Below are 16,460 nucleotides of genomic sequence, written 5' to 3' on the forward strand. Positions count from 1 at the left end.
ATGGACATAAAATGGTAATGTTTATGCTTCACACAGACATGTAGTATGTTGTATGTTTGTTTTAGGAAGTCGAACTACAGTCTAAATGCATTTGCCTCTGCTATTACCAGTTACCAGAATTTTAAATGGAGCGGTTACAATGGAAATGTGTCCCCGGACTGTAAATATTTTATTAATTTGACTGTAGGTGTACTAGGTTGATGACCCTTTCTTGAACAAAATTGTAGGGGAAAACTTCAGAACTATGCTTCCATACTAAGTTTTTCTTAATAAAGTCTTGGGTGTGACAAAAGGAAGAGATTATTAAGATTCGATCACTGAATTATTTTTCTTGCATTATTTTTATTACCTATAGACTTACATGTTTCAAATAAATTCTTATGATAGTGATGGATAGAAAAACTAGAATTATGGAATTTCAAAAATGTTTTTAAAGCAAAATAATTTTAATTGTTAAGGAATAGTTCATTGGCTTAGAAAATGCCAATTTAGGAAAAGGGACTGAAATATGCAAAAAAAGGTCCTTTTTTTTGTTACAGCTAATATGGGATTTCAGATGGTTTCAAACAAAAAGAATGTAATACTCACTTTACAAAGTATAATTCTAGGCTCCTTAGGAATAGTGATAGGAGATGGCCGCAATAAAACCTTTCTCTAACAATATTACAGTGTTTCACGATCATTGATATATTCAGGCAGCTCTCAGTTTCTGTTTTTTTAAAAAATTACTAAAAGTATCTAAACAGAATACCATCAGGGCAAAACATGTCTGTTTAAGTCCTAAATTTAGTAGATCTTAGAAAGTTAATTTTCTTTTCAGGAGGCATTAGGTACCCACTTTTCTATAATTCAGAGGTGTTGTGGAGAGCTCACTGGCTAATAAGTGATAGCCACAAATGCAATTATTGGCAGATTCTTAGCTGATTAAGAACTTTTTTTTATTATTTTGCAAAAAGAAACATAATGATCTGGCTCTTTAAAGTAACTTTTCAAGTTTCTACTTTGAGGCATTAAAGGTTAGCTTGTAATTAAATCTTTAGGAAGTAGTCCCATTTTCAAATGTTAGAGGAGGAAGAGGTGGTGGATCAGGGTAAAATTATTCCCCCCCCCTTGCATAATGCCTGTTTTTAGAAGTTGATTTTTTGAACATTTATTCAAGAGTATCCCTTATAATACAACAGCGAACAGTAGAAGTAAAAGTTGTGCTTTAGCTTCTGTTAATTGAAACATCATGATAGAGCCTTTGTCTTCTACACTTTGAGATGATCACGTGCTTTAAAGACCTGTAGTAGGAACACAGCTTGAGGTTGTAGCAGTTACCCCTGCTGTTCTTTGGGTGTAATTCCAGGCTGAATGGAGCCTCCTAGAAGGTAAATTTATAATAAGGATGAAGTGAGTCGTTTGTATACGTTATGGAGGCGTATTCTGAGGGAAACTTTAGCTTTATGTGTTATTACCTTGTGTAGGTTGGGGAAGGGTGTGATTCTTGATGGTACTTTGGCTGTCCCCAGCCCCCATCAGGGTGTCTGAGGATCCAGACCGCGGTGAGAACTCCACCTAGTTCTATGGGGGTTGGAGTTTGCAGCCTGCAGTCCGGCTTTATCTTGGGGTGTAGTTGGAAAAGAGGACCCCTGCGTATTTTGATTCATTTTAGTTGCGTTTCACAGCTGTCCATTTCAAACTTGATGACAGGCATGTAGCCTGTTAAGTTTGTATCCTTCCTAAGGAAAAATCCATAGATGTAACTAAGGATTTGGTTACTGACTGTAGGACTAACATTGACTAGAGATCCCCTATTGTCTTTAAATCAGAAATTCTAAAGGTGAGAAGAAATCTGCCAGATGCGCCTGGTTTGGCGACCAGTCTTGTGTTTGAATCCTCTGCTCTCTTCCTGTCAGTCAGGTTGATTCTTGAGCGGCTCCAGTGATGGGCAGCTGTCTCCCATGGCGACCCCTTTCTCATGCATCCAGTTCTGACTTCGAGGAAGCTGTCACGTTGGAGCGAGTATAAATGCTCAGGAGACGGATACAAAGAGGTTGTCAGGGAATGCCATGTGCCGGAGAGAAAAAGTTTGAATAATTTTTCTGAGAGAGTTGGAGGAGAGGAATTCAAGAGCAAGGTGGAATCACTAGCTTATTTAAGAAGAGAAACCTCCTCTCTTTTAACAGGGGCATATAATGATGGATTTGGAGTGGGGAGTTTGGGAGTTGAGCGAGTTTCTGCCTGGTGTCTCTGAGTTCCTTCTTTCAGAGTGAGAGGGTTGGCAGGTGGAGAGTCTCAAGGAGAGACACATTTTGGAATCATAGTTTTGGAGAGAAGGGGAGCAAATTGACCAGAGCATCGGAGGCTCAGCTGGGTAGGTGCCCCCAAATACAGAGTGATTTCCCTCTGCCCTGGTAAGTAGTTTTCTCCACAGTGAGCACAAGGAAAGCAAAGATTCGGCTTCCCCCGGGACCGCCTCTTTATTCAAGGAGTGTAGTGGAAAGACAGACGGAGCAGCACAGCACGCCAGGCTCCTCGTAACGCAGGGCTTTGTTTTTGCAGGCCTTCTGTCCAGAATTTTCTCTCCTTTTCGGCCTTCATTGATCCCTTTCGGCCTTCGTTTCCAAGGACCGCTTTCTCAGAGAGTTCTTCCGTTCTTACCCTTTGAAACGCAGGTCCTACATGTTGGTCCCGTCCCTGGCTGGTCTTTTAGACTTTAATTGAAGTGATTGTCACTTTCTCAGTTAGGTCTGTCCCCCAGCATGACTGCTTCAAGAGGCAGGGACTTCTCTGTCTTGTCTTCGTCTTCTCTCTAGAGCCTGGAATAGGGCCAGGAAGTCGTAGGCCTTCAGGAAAGACGCGTGGAAGGAATGGGACTGTGGTGTTAGACTAGGGGGCAGAAGCTGGAGTGTGAGAGCCAGGCACGAAGCTCAGAGAGCCTGGAAGACTGAGGAACACGCTTGTTTTGAAAAAGGGCTGCCTTGGAAGGCGATGAAAGCGAGCTGAAAAGCGGGAGGCTACTGGTGACAGAAAGCAGAGTGCCTAAGCTGGTGACACGAGACAATGCAATTTCCAGTCACGGTAAGGCCCCGGTTAAATGGCGTGATTACCAGAGCAGTGACTTGGGCGGACTGGAAACAACTACGAAAATAGGCAGACTGATGGAACCGAGTTCAAGCAAAACGAAATTCACGTGTAAGCATGCAATATGGAATAGAGGAAACCTCAAATCAATGAAGTGATGGATTATTCAGTAAATGGTCTTTGGGGGAGGGGGGCCCACTTTAATGACCATACTTCGTATCATAATTAAGATTAAATTCCAGATAAAGAGTTAGCAAACTTTTTTTTTCTTTTTTGGAAAGTATTTATTTACTTACTTACTTACTTACTTACTTATTTTACTTTACTTACTTGCGGCTGCTCTGCAGGGCATGTGGGATCTTAGTTCCCCAACCAGGGATCGAACCTGAGCCCACAGCAGTGAAAGTGCCGAATCCTACCCACTGGACCGCCCGGGGATTCCCAGGAGTTAGCAAACTCTTAATGGTGTAATGAATGATCAAAACTTTTAATAATTAAAAGAGCAATTGAGACAAAGATTTAAAGTCAGACTTTTAACTCACTCATGCAAATTATAAGAAAAATACTTCACTCATAGCATAACGATATTCAAAGGACAAGGGTAGGTAATTTGCAGAAGAGAACATGCACGTGTCTATACCTTAAATAAATATTTAAGACATAAGTAATTGAGTATATGAGGATTTAAATATGAAACTATTTTTCCTATCAAATTAGCACAGACTTTCTTATAATATTTATAGATAGACATTCTTATACCTGTTAGAATTGTAGCTTTTGGAAAGAAACCTAACAATTTACATTAAAAGCTTTAAAGAATTGTTCTTCTCTTTTAGGTAAATCCTATATTGAAATTTAAAAAAAAATTCCTAGTGTAAAATTAGGAAGAGCACAAATTATGATACACAAACTGGATTTAATGCAAGCATTATACTTATTTCCAAATATATTTTCATAGTTTATGCATATATATGGCTTTGTCTGCAGTGCCTACTCACTTTGTTGTCTCAGTTAAATTAGCATCAGTGTTAGCCTTCAACATAAATTTCTAGCCTAAATTTATATCAGGGTCTGACTCAGGTGCTATTTGGGTTACATACGTATGTTTGAAATTCTGCACAAAGTTTGTTTCAAGATTACTTATAAAGCAGCCCTCCTAAACATGGGGATATGTGTGGGTGTGGGATATTTAATAGGCAAAAAGTTTTTTCATAAATGATTTTTAAGTACTTAATGATAAACGTGTAGTAGTTACATTGTTTTTTTAAAATTAACACTTCACTAGTGCTTTATGGCATTTAATATTTCCTCAGTTTCTTCATTTACTTGATATCCTTAAAAATGCCAAATAAACTGGTTTTAAGAACTGTATTCATAATAACAAACTATATTTAGTCCCTTTTTATTTAAATAAATCATAGAGCTTTCAGCATTGATCTGAGAATATTAATAGTTTTTTTTGAGAATAATACTATTTAGCTGTATTGTGCACCTAAATCTATGTTATGTTATATATGTGGAAGATAAATTAATTTAGAACAGGAGTTCTTTGCCTAAATGACATTGTTCTATACCTTTTATTTATTTATTTTTTATTGAAGTACAGTTAATTTACAATATTGTGTTAGTTTCAAGTGTACAGCAATGTGATTCAGTTATAGATGTATATTCTTTTTCAGGTTCTTTTCCATTATAGGTTATTTCAAAATACTGAGTATAGTTCCCTGTGCTATATAGTAGGTCCTTGTTATCTGTTTTATATATAATAATGTGTGTATGTTAATCCCACATTACCCACATACCTTTTAAATATAAAGTGTGTGCATATCTTTATTGAGAATGAAAGGGTTTAAAGTCTAGCATTATCTCAGTAATATTGTACTTTGGTGGAAGCTAGAAAGTAGCAAGTGTTTTATGTTTATATACAAATGTAAATTTTATGTTTTATGACTTAGCAAAGCAAGACACATTTTATTACTTTATTATATTTTAACTATTTTCTTTATGAAGACAGTCTTTTGGAAAACTGGGTGAAGTATTATAGTGCAAAGTATTTAGTAGTTTGTGTTGGTTGGACCCGATTTTGAGTCCTGGCACAATTACTAGGTTTTGTTTTGTTTTGAACAATTTATTTAGTTTCCCTTCATGTTTTCTCATCTGGAAAATAGTGGTAATAATCCTAATTTGCTGAATTGATATGAAGATTATTATGCACTAAAAGCATCAAATGTAGTGCTAGATACACAGTAGTCATTCAATATAGAATCACTGTTTTTATAATTATCGTGTGAGCCATTTAGCCAGAACTTAATGGGTGCAGTTAGCCTGAGGGAAATTTTTACAGTGTGTAAGGGGTTGGGATATTTAACAGAGTGTTGGGGCGGGGGGGTTTTGGCAAATTCTGCCAGTGTAAATTGCGTGCAAGGCTCATTGCTGGGGTAGAGGGGTGCCGGCACAGAGGTGGAAACGTGTCCCCTTGAGGAAGGGACTTTAATGTGGCCTGTAACTGGCTTTCTTTCCCCATATTCGATCCAAGAACAATCCTTTGAATGGTGAAATGTAACTCCAGCTTCCTGGTGACAAAACTGGGTCTACAGAGGATCAGCGACTTTGATAAAGCCTCTTGATGAATGCTAGAGCTGAGATTTGAACCACTAACCTCTGCTTTGTCTGTTCATTCAGCGGATGTAAATCCAGTGCGTCCCAGGTTCCGCGCACTCAGGTTTAGCCCTCTCCCCACCCGCCACAGACCAGTCAGTGCTCACTAAACCTTGGACTCCACTCAGTCTCCAAGGGTCTCATTGTTCACGAAATTAGTAGATTCCCAAAAACTTGTTCATTGAGTTCTATTTAAGATGTATTATTAAAAGGAATTCTGTAGTATTTTAAAATAAAAATGGGTATTTTATTTTATTTTGAATTTTATTTTATTTTTTTAATACGGCAGGTTCTTATTAGTTATCTGTTTTATACATATTCGTGTATATATGTCAATCCCAACCTCCCAGTTCATCCCACCCACCACCACCCCCCTGCTTTCCCCCCTTGGTGTCCATACATTTGTACTCTACATTTGTGTCTCTAAAACATGGGTATTTATTTTAAATAAAAATAATCTTCTAAGTTACTGGTTTCATAAATGTTATTTTATGAATAGTTTCTTAAGCAATGGAATACACATAACAGGAATAGAAAACAACTAATGATTGTTTACACAGATGGGGTGGTGGGTTCAGTTTTGGAGAGATTAATCCAACTCACATTGGAAAATCTTTTTGTTCTATTTAAGACTTAAATATCATTCATTCAAATGATAGGAATGATTTCTTTGGGATGGTGTAAAATATATCTTTCATCTCTTACCATACGTTAGATGTTTAAAAGTTAAGAAAAACCTTAAGTTATATAGTTATATTACTTAAAAGTGTTTTGTTCTGGGCTTCCCTGGTGGTGCAGTGGTTGAGAGTCCACCTGCTGATGCAGGGGACACGGGTTCATGCCCTGGTCCGGGAAGATCCCACATGCCGTGGAGCGGCTAGGCCCGTGAGCCATGGCCGCTGAGCCTGCGCGTCCAGAGCCTGTGCTCCGCAACGGGAGAAGCCACAACAGTGAGAGGCCTGCGTACAGCAAAAAAAAAAAAAAAAAAAAAAAGTGTTTTGTTCTTATTTTTATCTTCAGTAGTGCCTCTTCACTCTAGGCTAATATTAAAGAATGTGGATATAGAGGACTGATTGTATCTTTGAAAATATAAGGTGATGAATAATAATCTTTGATGTTAAGATGAAACTGAGGTGAAAATGTACTCATAGCAACCATTAGCAAATTGTCACATTTGTAGGCGTTAGAAATAAGGTGGTGATAACAATAATATTGGCCTAGTTTCTCTGCTCACAGCCTTGGCATACCGTATCACATCCAATGCTGTTTCAGTGTCATTCTGGAATCTAGAGATGATTTAAGTTAGAGATATGAGCAGATACACACTGCTGTGTATAAAATAGGTAACAACAAGATGCTACTGTAGAGCACAGGGAACTATACTCAACATCCTGTAATAAACCATCATGGAAAGCAATATGAAAAAGAATATGCATGTATATGTATAACTGAATCACTTTGCTGTCCACCAGAAACTAACACAACATTGTAAATCAACTATACTTCGGTTTTTAAAAAACTCATAAATGAGAGGTGCGCTGCTGACTGTGCCACAATTAATTAACTCTCTGGCCTTGGCTGCAAGGCCATGTTGCTGTCCCACCTGGAGCATCTCTGCTCACCGTGGTCCTACCCAAGCAGCAGTATTCACTAAGGCCACTGCTGAAAGAGCTTTTGTAGAGGTTAGACTTTCCATTTTCACTCATGCTGTCTTCATTAGGTATTCTGTCTTCAACTATTTTCCCCATAGGTTTTTCTTATAATGTGTGATAATTCTTATAACGTACGGTATAATGTACGTTCAGGAAATCGTACGTAAGGAACTGAAATGTGATTAAAATTCTTTTTGTTAAACTTCAGAAAATATTAACACATACTTGTATTGCTTCAAAATGTAGAATTAAATATTCTGTGATATAAACCAAGACTTCAGAAAGCTGAAACTTTGTTGATAAGAAAATAATATGGGACTTCCCTGGTGGTCCAGTGGGTAAGGCTCCATGCTCCCAATGCAGGGGGCCCAGGTTCAATCCGTGGTCAGGTAACTAGATCCTGCGTGCGTGCCGCAACTAGGAGTTTGCATGCCGCACCTAAGAAGTCCATGCGCGGCAGCGAAGATCCCTCATGCCGCCACTAAGACCCAGAGCAGCCAAAACAAACAAATATATGTGTTCTTAAAAAAAATTTTTAAATAATACAATTTATTCTTTAAACATTGATATAAACTAAATGATAGAAAAAGTATAGATCCTTCTATAAGCTGCACTCATGTGTTAAGTATCTCTTACAAAGAGGCAGATTAGGTTGTAGTTATGACTCTGGAGCTGGAATTCCTGGCTCTGTTCTTGATTCCACAATTACCAGCAACATGATCTTGGAGAAATAGTTTCTTTTTACCTATATGTTTGGAGAATAGTAAAAGTCAGTGACTCACTTCATAGGACTGTTGAAGGGTTAAACAAGTCAATGCATGTGAAGCACTTAGAGCAGAGTTCCTGGCACGTTGTCAGTATTTGATGTTGGCTCTCTGTTATTAGGTTCAGCGTTTTATATTTTCATCGTTCATTTATTTATTTTAATCTGTATTTGCCTATTCTTCAAAATAAGATGTCTTTATTGTCTTTGAAAATCATGTGGACTGTGAGTTATTTGAAGTTGGTAAACTTTATGTCTTCTACAAAATTAATAGTTTTATAGTAAAGCGTTTCTAAGCGTTTACTATTTTATCTGGAAAACCACGTTTATGATGTTCAAAATGGATATAGTTGATACTTAATTGTACTCATTCTTAGTGTGCTTAAGCAGTTAGTAAATTCTGGGTACATATGTCAAGTGAGGCCAATATGATACATAGTACATGATCGTTGAGATGATCATTACAAAAGCATATAAAATAGCCTAGAAAGGATAGTGCATCTATACTTGAGATAGCTCAGCAGAAGAGACCATTTTGAAACTTGTGACTCTTGATTCAGACTAAACATTTGTTTTTAATCACAGAACCATAACAGGCCTTGGAGTCCCTTTCCAGAATTAAAAACAAATTCTAAAAAATTTAAGAGATTGGGTCATTGCATTTATTTAACATTTTTTCAGCACCAGAGAGTCGCTACAGATTTGCAGCTATGAATAAAGACAGTAGCATTCTTAGACTTCCTTCCTTCTCTTCATTCCTGTTATACCTGGTTCCTTCAGACGTTCCTGAGCTAATTTTACGTTTGCCTCATTCTTTCTTGATCTTGATTACTTGACGTTTGGTCTGTGCTGCACTCAGCGGTGTTGAGCAATGGGAAGAAAGACTGTGTCACCTACAGGCATGTAGGGTCTTTCACACCTTTGGTGATGTATAGTTGGAGGGTGGACACTGGGGTCATCAAAGTAATTATTAATGTTTTGTTTGCATAGTTATCAGGTCACCTTTGATTTGGGATTCACTTTTTCACAAAGACTGTCTAATAAGAGAGAAGTGGTTCAGTCTTCTTGGCATTAATAAGTCTACACCTGTTCTTTGGGGGAAGGAATTGCTCAGAATTAATTGTCACCCTTAAGCTCTTAGCTTAAGCCATTCTCTTTGAAAAATGGAGTGAAAACAGATACTGCCTTTTTCTTATTCTACGATGTTTCAAATGCCGTACGACAGGTAATCAGAATTATTGATAGTCATTAATCCTAACTACAAATTCCAGCAGTGATAAAAATCACTCATATTTTGTTGAAGTAATTCTTTTCTGTAGTGCCTAGTGCACGACTGTTTGTTAACATTGAATACGTGTAACTTAGTTATGGAAAGTTAATATGAGAAAAAACAATATTTCGAACTAGACTTGTTTTTATTTCTTTTGGGCACAAAAGATTTCCTTAAGAAAGTTGGTCTGTCTGTCTGTCTATACATCTATCTATTTATTTGGGGTCTGTTTTAAGGCCACAGAAAGTGAGGCTGGTGAGATGGACCTGAGTGGGTTACCGGAGACAGCAGTGGACTCTGAAGATGATGATGACGAAGAGGACATCGAGAGAGCCTCGGACCCTCTGATGAGCAGGGACATCGTGCGAGACTGCCTGGAGAAAGACCCCATCGACAGGACAGATGATGACATCGGTAAGTCTGGGCGAGAAAACGAATCTCATAGCAATTTAAAGAATTCAGAGGTAAGACTGTGTAATACAACGGAGCCCAAGAATAGTAGGCTCTGAAAGGTCATTAATGTATCAGTCAGTGTTCCTTGGCATTTGTTGTTGAAAACATTTTTGAAACAATTAATTTTACTCAGGCCATAGCTTCAGGAGACTACAGCTAATAAAAGTTGCTAATAAAACCCTTCCACACGAGCCGTTCCTTAGCTTACTCTCGGACAAAAAAAATAAATATAGTCTTCCAAACATCATTACTTCTATTAATCGTCTTGCGCGCACTATTTCTAGGAAGCTTGAGTTTTTCTTTGTGTGAACATCAGTCGGGTGGTGGTCGGGAAAACCGTCATGCAAATGACTTTTCTTCTTCTCTGGTTCCGTAGGAAGGTGAGCCTCAGGGGAAGAAGAGAGCAGAATGTCAAGTGAGCCCCGCGTGAACCTGGGGGTTGAGGCTTTAAGTGCACCCTCAGGTTAAGAGTCTAAGTGGCTTTGTGTCCACTTTTTCCTTCCCCGGGGTTGCCTTTACCCGGCTTTGCCGTCAGAGCAACAGTTGACTGTGCAATGGTGCTGTAGCGTTCATGCCTGCCTGATGGGCCCTGCTCCTTCCTTAGATGCCGGGGGCAGTGAGAGCAGCTTCCTCTGAGAGCATCTCTGCCCCGTAGGTCTGGAATCTGATTGTCTGCTCTTCCACACCGTCGGCTCTTTTTGGGCCAATATGTATTTGAAAGAAATTCAAGGAACTGGGTCTAGTGGGATTAGATATAGGACAGTATGGGCATCATCGTATGTGAGTGGCCGGTTGCTTGTGTTTTAAGGGAGCCAGTATCATGTATGAGGAGGCCCTTGTACCGTTTAAGCACTGCACGTATGCTAGGGAATTAAAGATGGAAAACGAGAACCTTGGATTAGGTATCTAAAATATAACTAAAGCCATTGATAGGAATCGCTAGCTCTTTAGAGATGACTGCTGTGTGGAGTGAGCATTCGGTCATCGGCGGATGTGACTGAGCGCCTTGTGTGGACTGAGGGTTTCCTAGGTCCTGGCAGACCAGTGGGAACCAAACAGGGAGCCCTGGTCCTGCTGGGGTCTGAGGAATAAAGTGGGGGAGATATTTCGGGGAGTGCAGCGAACAGGGGGCTGTTGTAGGAAGGAAGGACTGTCAACACCCTTTTAGAAGTTCAGACCCGAAGGAGGTGGTGGGAAGCCAGCCGTGCCTGCACCCCCAGCACAGAAGTGCCTCTGCCGTCACCCTTCTGGGGGCATTAACCTCTAGATTTCTGTTGGAGGAAAGGACGTAGCTGCTTCTCACATGCCCATCCCTGTCCCTCCTCAGGTTAGCCCACCCCCTCCTCCACCTGGTCCACTCCCCGGTCCTGATGTGCTCTTAGTCACAGGTCTTCTGAGGCTTCCGCAGCATGAAGTGAAGTGGTCCTGTTGCATCCCTGAAGACGTAGGGTTTAGCTTCCTCCAGACTGATACCACACGTTCATCTGATTTCCACTGTCCAAAATTTATTCCACTCCCTTATTCTCTTTGTCCTTGCCCGCTTCTTTTTCATTTTTAAAAAACTTTTTATTGGAGTATATTTGACTTACAATGTTGCATTAGTTTCATGTGCACAGCAAAGTGAATCAGTTACACATATACGTATGTTCATTCTTTTTCAGATTCTTTTCCCGTATAGGCCATTACAGAGTACTGAGTAGAGTTCCCTGTGCTATACAGCAGGGCCTTATTTGTTATCCATTTTATATACAGTAGTGTGTGTGTGTGTGTGTGTGTGTGTGTGTCAATCCCAGTCTCCCAATTTATCCCTCCCTCCTATGTTTCCCCTTCGGCAACCATACGTTTGACTTCAAGATCCTACTTCTTTTTCAAAATCGCTTTATTGTAAAGAGAGAATGAAATTGGAAGTGTGTTTGGTTTCCCATCTTAAGAATCCTTGCTCATAGGGTTTTTAAAAAATTAGATTGAACACTGCTTATGAACAGATTGACATGGAGGTTATCCTTTTTTGAGTATGCTCATGTTAGTATCGTTATGGAAGAAAATTAACGATTATGCAAATACATGTAGCATGTTATTCTTGGAAATTTAAGACTTTCACTTCATATCTGAGAAGTTTTCTCTCTCAGAATTTCTAGAAAGCAAGAGCTATGCTGATTCCTACAAATGAACACCACACTATTTTTTTTTTTTTAGTGTGCTTGTTGATATAATCTCTGGATGAATTACTTACAGTTGAATACTGCCAATACGCTTGTAAACAGTGATAACTCAGATGCATGCTCCTATCAAATATATTTTTATTTAAAATAGTAAATCATTATCACGAAAGATAAGGTCTAGGGACTTCCTAATGGTGCAGTGGTTAAGAATCCGCCTGCCAATGCAGGGGACATGGGTTCGAGCCCTGGTCTGGGAAGATCCCACATGCCACGGAGGAACTAAGCCCGTGCGCCACGACTACTGAGCCCGCACTCTAGAGCCCGCAAGCCACAACTACTGAGCCTGCATGCCACAACTACGGAAGCCCATGCGCCTAGAGCCCATGCTCCGCAACAAGAGAAGCCACCACAATGAGAAGCCCACACACCGCAATGAAGAGTAGTCCCCGCTCGCCGCAACTAGAGAAAGCCCGTGCACAACAACGAAGACCCAACGCAGCCAAAAATAAATAACTAAATTTTTAAAAATTGCTAATATTTAATCATGTTTTTAAAACTGCAGGAATTCCCTTTGGGTTCCCACAGATTCTTGGGTATACCTTTGTTTCAGTACTTTGAAGAAAGGGACATTATTGATTTTTGCGCTTCAACTCGTAACTCTGTAGGTACTCAGTTATTGAATGGTTCCAAATTTAATATTTTTGGTTTTGAGGCCTTCACACATTAAGGTAGAGAACTACTTTGATCCCTTTCAAAGAATTCCTTTTTTTTTCCCCACTTGGTGTACCACACACACATACAAATCCACAGGTTTTTAAAAAAAATCTTAATATTAATTATTTCTTATATAAAATTAAACCAAAGCAGTAAGATAAGAATTTTCTGAATTGACTAAAGCTTCTGGTGTCTGTAAGTTGATTATTTAACTTTTCTTTGTGTTACATTGACTAGAAAAAAGTTTTTTTGAATGTCTAATATTTTTCATAAACAGGAATATTTCTTCCCTAACAAAGTAAGATAGATCACATTAATGTATTATCCAGACAGATTCTTCCAAGCCGTGTAGAATAAAGCTGTCCTGTTTCTCCCTTCCACACTGCTTCTCTCCATACGTCCTGGGAACTATCTCAGTGCTCATTCCACGCTCTGAATTCTTGGCTGACATAATCCCTGTAACTCTATGCTTCCTGGGGCATCATCAGGGTTTATGTTGAGCTGCTGTAGTCAAATGCTTCCATTTTATATTTATTATTTTTTTAAAGATTGGTGATATAAATTCTTTATTTTTTTTAATTGCTGTAGTCCTCCAGTGTAATACACGATAGAATACAAGCTATCACAAAACCAGTGATACCATTATTGAGTTTTTGAGAGTTTTAAAAATACTTGGATGTTGTCTGGTTAAGTGTTTATTTTTAATTTTTCAACTGAGCCTGGAGAATTATATACATTTACTGTTATTCTATCTTCTCTGTCTCCTTTATTATTTATCCTTATATGTGATACACAGATATTTTCTGTTAATGTTAATCATTACTCACATATCACAAATTGATTTCATGACCCACTAATGGAGTAGGAAACTGCGAGAAAGCAAGACAACTGTGCGTGCAAGCACTTCAAATCATTGCTGCAAGTACTAGTGAATACGTTTTATACTTCATATTCATATGCTTCATATTCTCCTGTCGTGTGTGGTGGTAATTTGACTTTTATTACTGTCTAAACATGTTAAATTTAGAACATTTCTGACAATTTCTGGTCTCGTATTTTTCTTAAGAGCGTGCATCTCTTCTTGTCCAAGGAAATTTAGCTCTCACTAGGAGAGGAAAAAAATGAAATGGTGTTCTAATCCCTATAGCTAGTATTTTAATACCTTACAGTGAGGGGTGTGGGGTGTGACAGCCGAAGAGAACAGAGGCTGGTAACAGCAGAACTAACGGGGGTGTGCCAGCCAGAGGACCACGATTTGTTCATTTGCCTTTACGTTTCATGTCAAAAAGCCAGTGCATTTGTAAAACACTGAGTCCCACCTCCCGCAGATAGTAGGTATGGGTCATCTCTTGCGGTGCTATTCAGAATTGCCTTATAGCTGCCCTCAGGCATAAACATATTTTATGACGGGACACCAACACATCTTCTCATTCCAGAAATGAAAGTTTCACTCAACAGAACTTATTCTTTCTGTAACTGATGTACTTTGATACTCTCGCTCCTACTCTTTTAAAAATGCTGGTTGCAACAGTAAATTGATGTCCTGACGCATCGGTCTGGGTCAAGTTGAAGAACGCTGTCTTGTTGGACAGAATCCCTGGGTACCACGTATCACTGTTATTCTTTCTGATTACCAGAGCCACCCCCGTAATGAAAAGTCTTGTACAGGAGGGATGACGTAGGGTCTAAGCAGAACAGACGTTACCAACCTGGACCAGAAAACACCGCCTAGTCTGACCTTGTGGAAAAGTCATGTTTTCACAGAACATATCTTTATATTATACATTGTTTTTGCAATTAACAAACTATATCCAACAACACAAAACTTGTCACTAAATCCTAATAGAGAGCAGGAATGAGCACAGGGACAGTATCATTATGTGCAGACAAGAAAAATGTAGTAGAATTTTTACTTAGCCAAAAGTTTGAACGATACCATGAATATAATAATAATGGTAATAACAGCAGTTCTCATGTATTGCATATCTACTCTCTGCTGAGGACTTTATCATCTTCATTCCTTTTGATCCTCAGAACTGTCCAGTAAGGTGGGTATTATCTCATTCTTTTCCAAATGAGAGAAACACGCCTTAAGGAAATGAATCATCTTCCCCAAAGTAATTCAGCTAGTAAGTGTTCACAGGCTGACACACGCCCTGTGGTCTTTATCACCACCTGTGATGCCCAGCCTGAGCATGGAGACACAGTCCTGAATCGTGTCACTGCCACTTCCTAATTATATGCCTTTGAGCCACACGGTTTCCTCCCTGTGAAATGAAAAAGAAACCATGCATCTCTTACAGCCATGGTGAGGAGTGAGGAAAGAACTTAGTAAGGAGTTCTTACCAAGAAGAAGCTGTTTGTCCACAGCATTGCCCATAGGAAGAGTGAGCAAACTTTGTTTTCGTCCATCTGTGGGATCAGAGATAATATATCCATTTTCATTCGCCTTTATCATATAATGTTGTAAACTTGTTAATGGATTACTTTTTATGGATTTGTCTGACCCACAGAAGGATATTCCCTGGTTTCTAAATCCTGGAGTATCTTTAGAGTGAAGGTGGTTGTTTCTGCTGTGTGTTTGGGGCATCCACTCGCCCCAGAGGCACCGGAATGGACCTACTGACTTTCTAGAGAATTGTCAGAGCTCTGTTTCATTTCAGCGTATCATTTCATCCCTTAATAAGCCTTAATAAGATCACAGCTCATTTTCAATAGAAATTCCCCATTTGAAGTTTATTAATTTCTTCATTCCCACTGGAATTTGAACTGCACTGTGTCCTGTTGCTCCTGAATCAACAAGGAAATGTCACCATTTCCACAGTGACAGAATTCTTCGTGTACCTGCAAGAAATTCAGCGTGTGCTGAAGATAATTTAAAGTCTTTGTACTGTTCACCAGGCAGAATTGTAGGACATTTAAAAAGAAAGAGGCATAGAGCATTCTTTCTGAATGCTTGTTTGGGGAAATAGTTGTCATTTTTTCACACGCCTTCTGCTTTTCAGAACAACTCCTTGAATTCATGCACCAGCTGCCGGCTTTTGCCAACATGACGATGTCGGTGAGGCGGGAGCTCTGTGCTGTGATGGTGTTTGCAGTGGTGGAAAGAGCCGGGACCATCGTGTTAAACAACGGTGAAGAGGTTAGGAAATATTTCTGCCACTTATAATGTCTCTATGTGAGCCTCGCTCGATGCAGCAAACGAACAAAAACCCCATTCTTCTTCTTTCCTCCTTACAAACCATGGGCAGCAATAAGTTTGAATCATTCGGGAATTATGATGCACTCGTTGTGTCAGAGTCTTCCAAGTTCATTATTTTATTTTCTATTATTTGCGGTATTCCAGATGATACTGGTAGAAACATTTTTGACATTTTAACTTTTCAGATTTTGCAACTTAAACGTTCATAATAGTATGCCTCTTGTCAGAACACAATGCTGTTCTTATCAAGGCTGTGGTGATCATTTTATCTTGTTTACATGTGTTTTGGGGAACAGAAGACACTTTTTCCCTAGTGTCGTTTAAGAGAGGAAGAGTAGAGTCATTAGGAGAGCGGAGTGCCGTGCAGGCACCTGGAAACCCGCGGGTCCATGGCTGTACTTTAGTTCTCGTTCTGTGAACTTGGCCAACGGTCAGCTGTACTTGGGTTATTTGTTCCCTCTTTAAAAAATAAAAGATGTAAATCATTTTTAGGGACCGTTCCAGCATTTACAGCTTCACG

At 39.2% G+C, this 16,460-nt stretch overlaps 1 protein-coding gene across 11 annotated transcripts in view; it reads left to right on the forward strand.

Annotated features, from left to right (window-relative positions):
• The window catches only part of RAPGEF2 (Rap guanine nucleotide exchange factor 2), a 241,680-nt gene that overhangs the window by 186,893 nt on the left and 38,327 nt on the right, over positions 1–16,460 (forward strand). For all 11 annotated transcript variants that reach the window (XM_082652809.1, XM_082652814.1, XM_082652813.1 and 8 more), the window contains 2 exons: positions 9,646–9,823; positions 15,744–15,880. In XM_082652809.1, the coding sequence (XP_082508935.1) occupies positions 9,646–9,823; positions 15,744–15,880 (315 nt within the window). The remainder of the gene's footprint in view (positions 1–9,645; positions 9,824–15,743; positions 15,881–16,460) is intronic.

Source organism: Grampus griseus (assembly GCF_964374135.1).
Source record: "Grampus griseus genome assembly, chromosome: 4".
Taxonomy (NCBI): domain Eukaryota; kingdom Metazoa; phylum Chordata; class Mammalia; order Artiodactyla; family Delphinidae; genus Grampus; species Grampus griseus.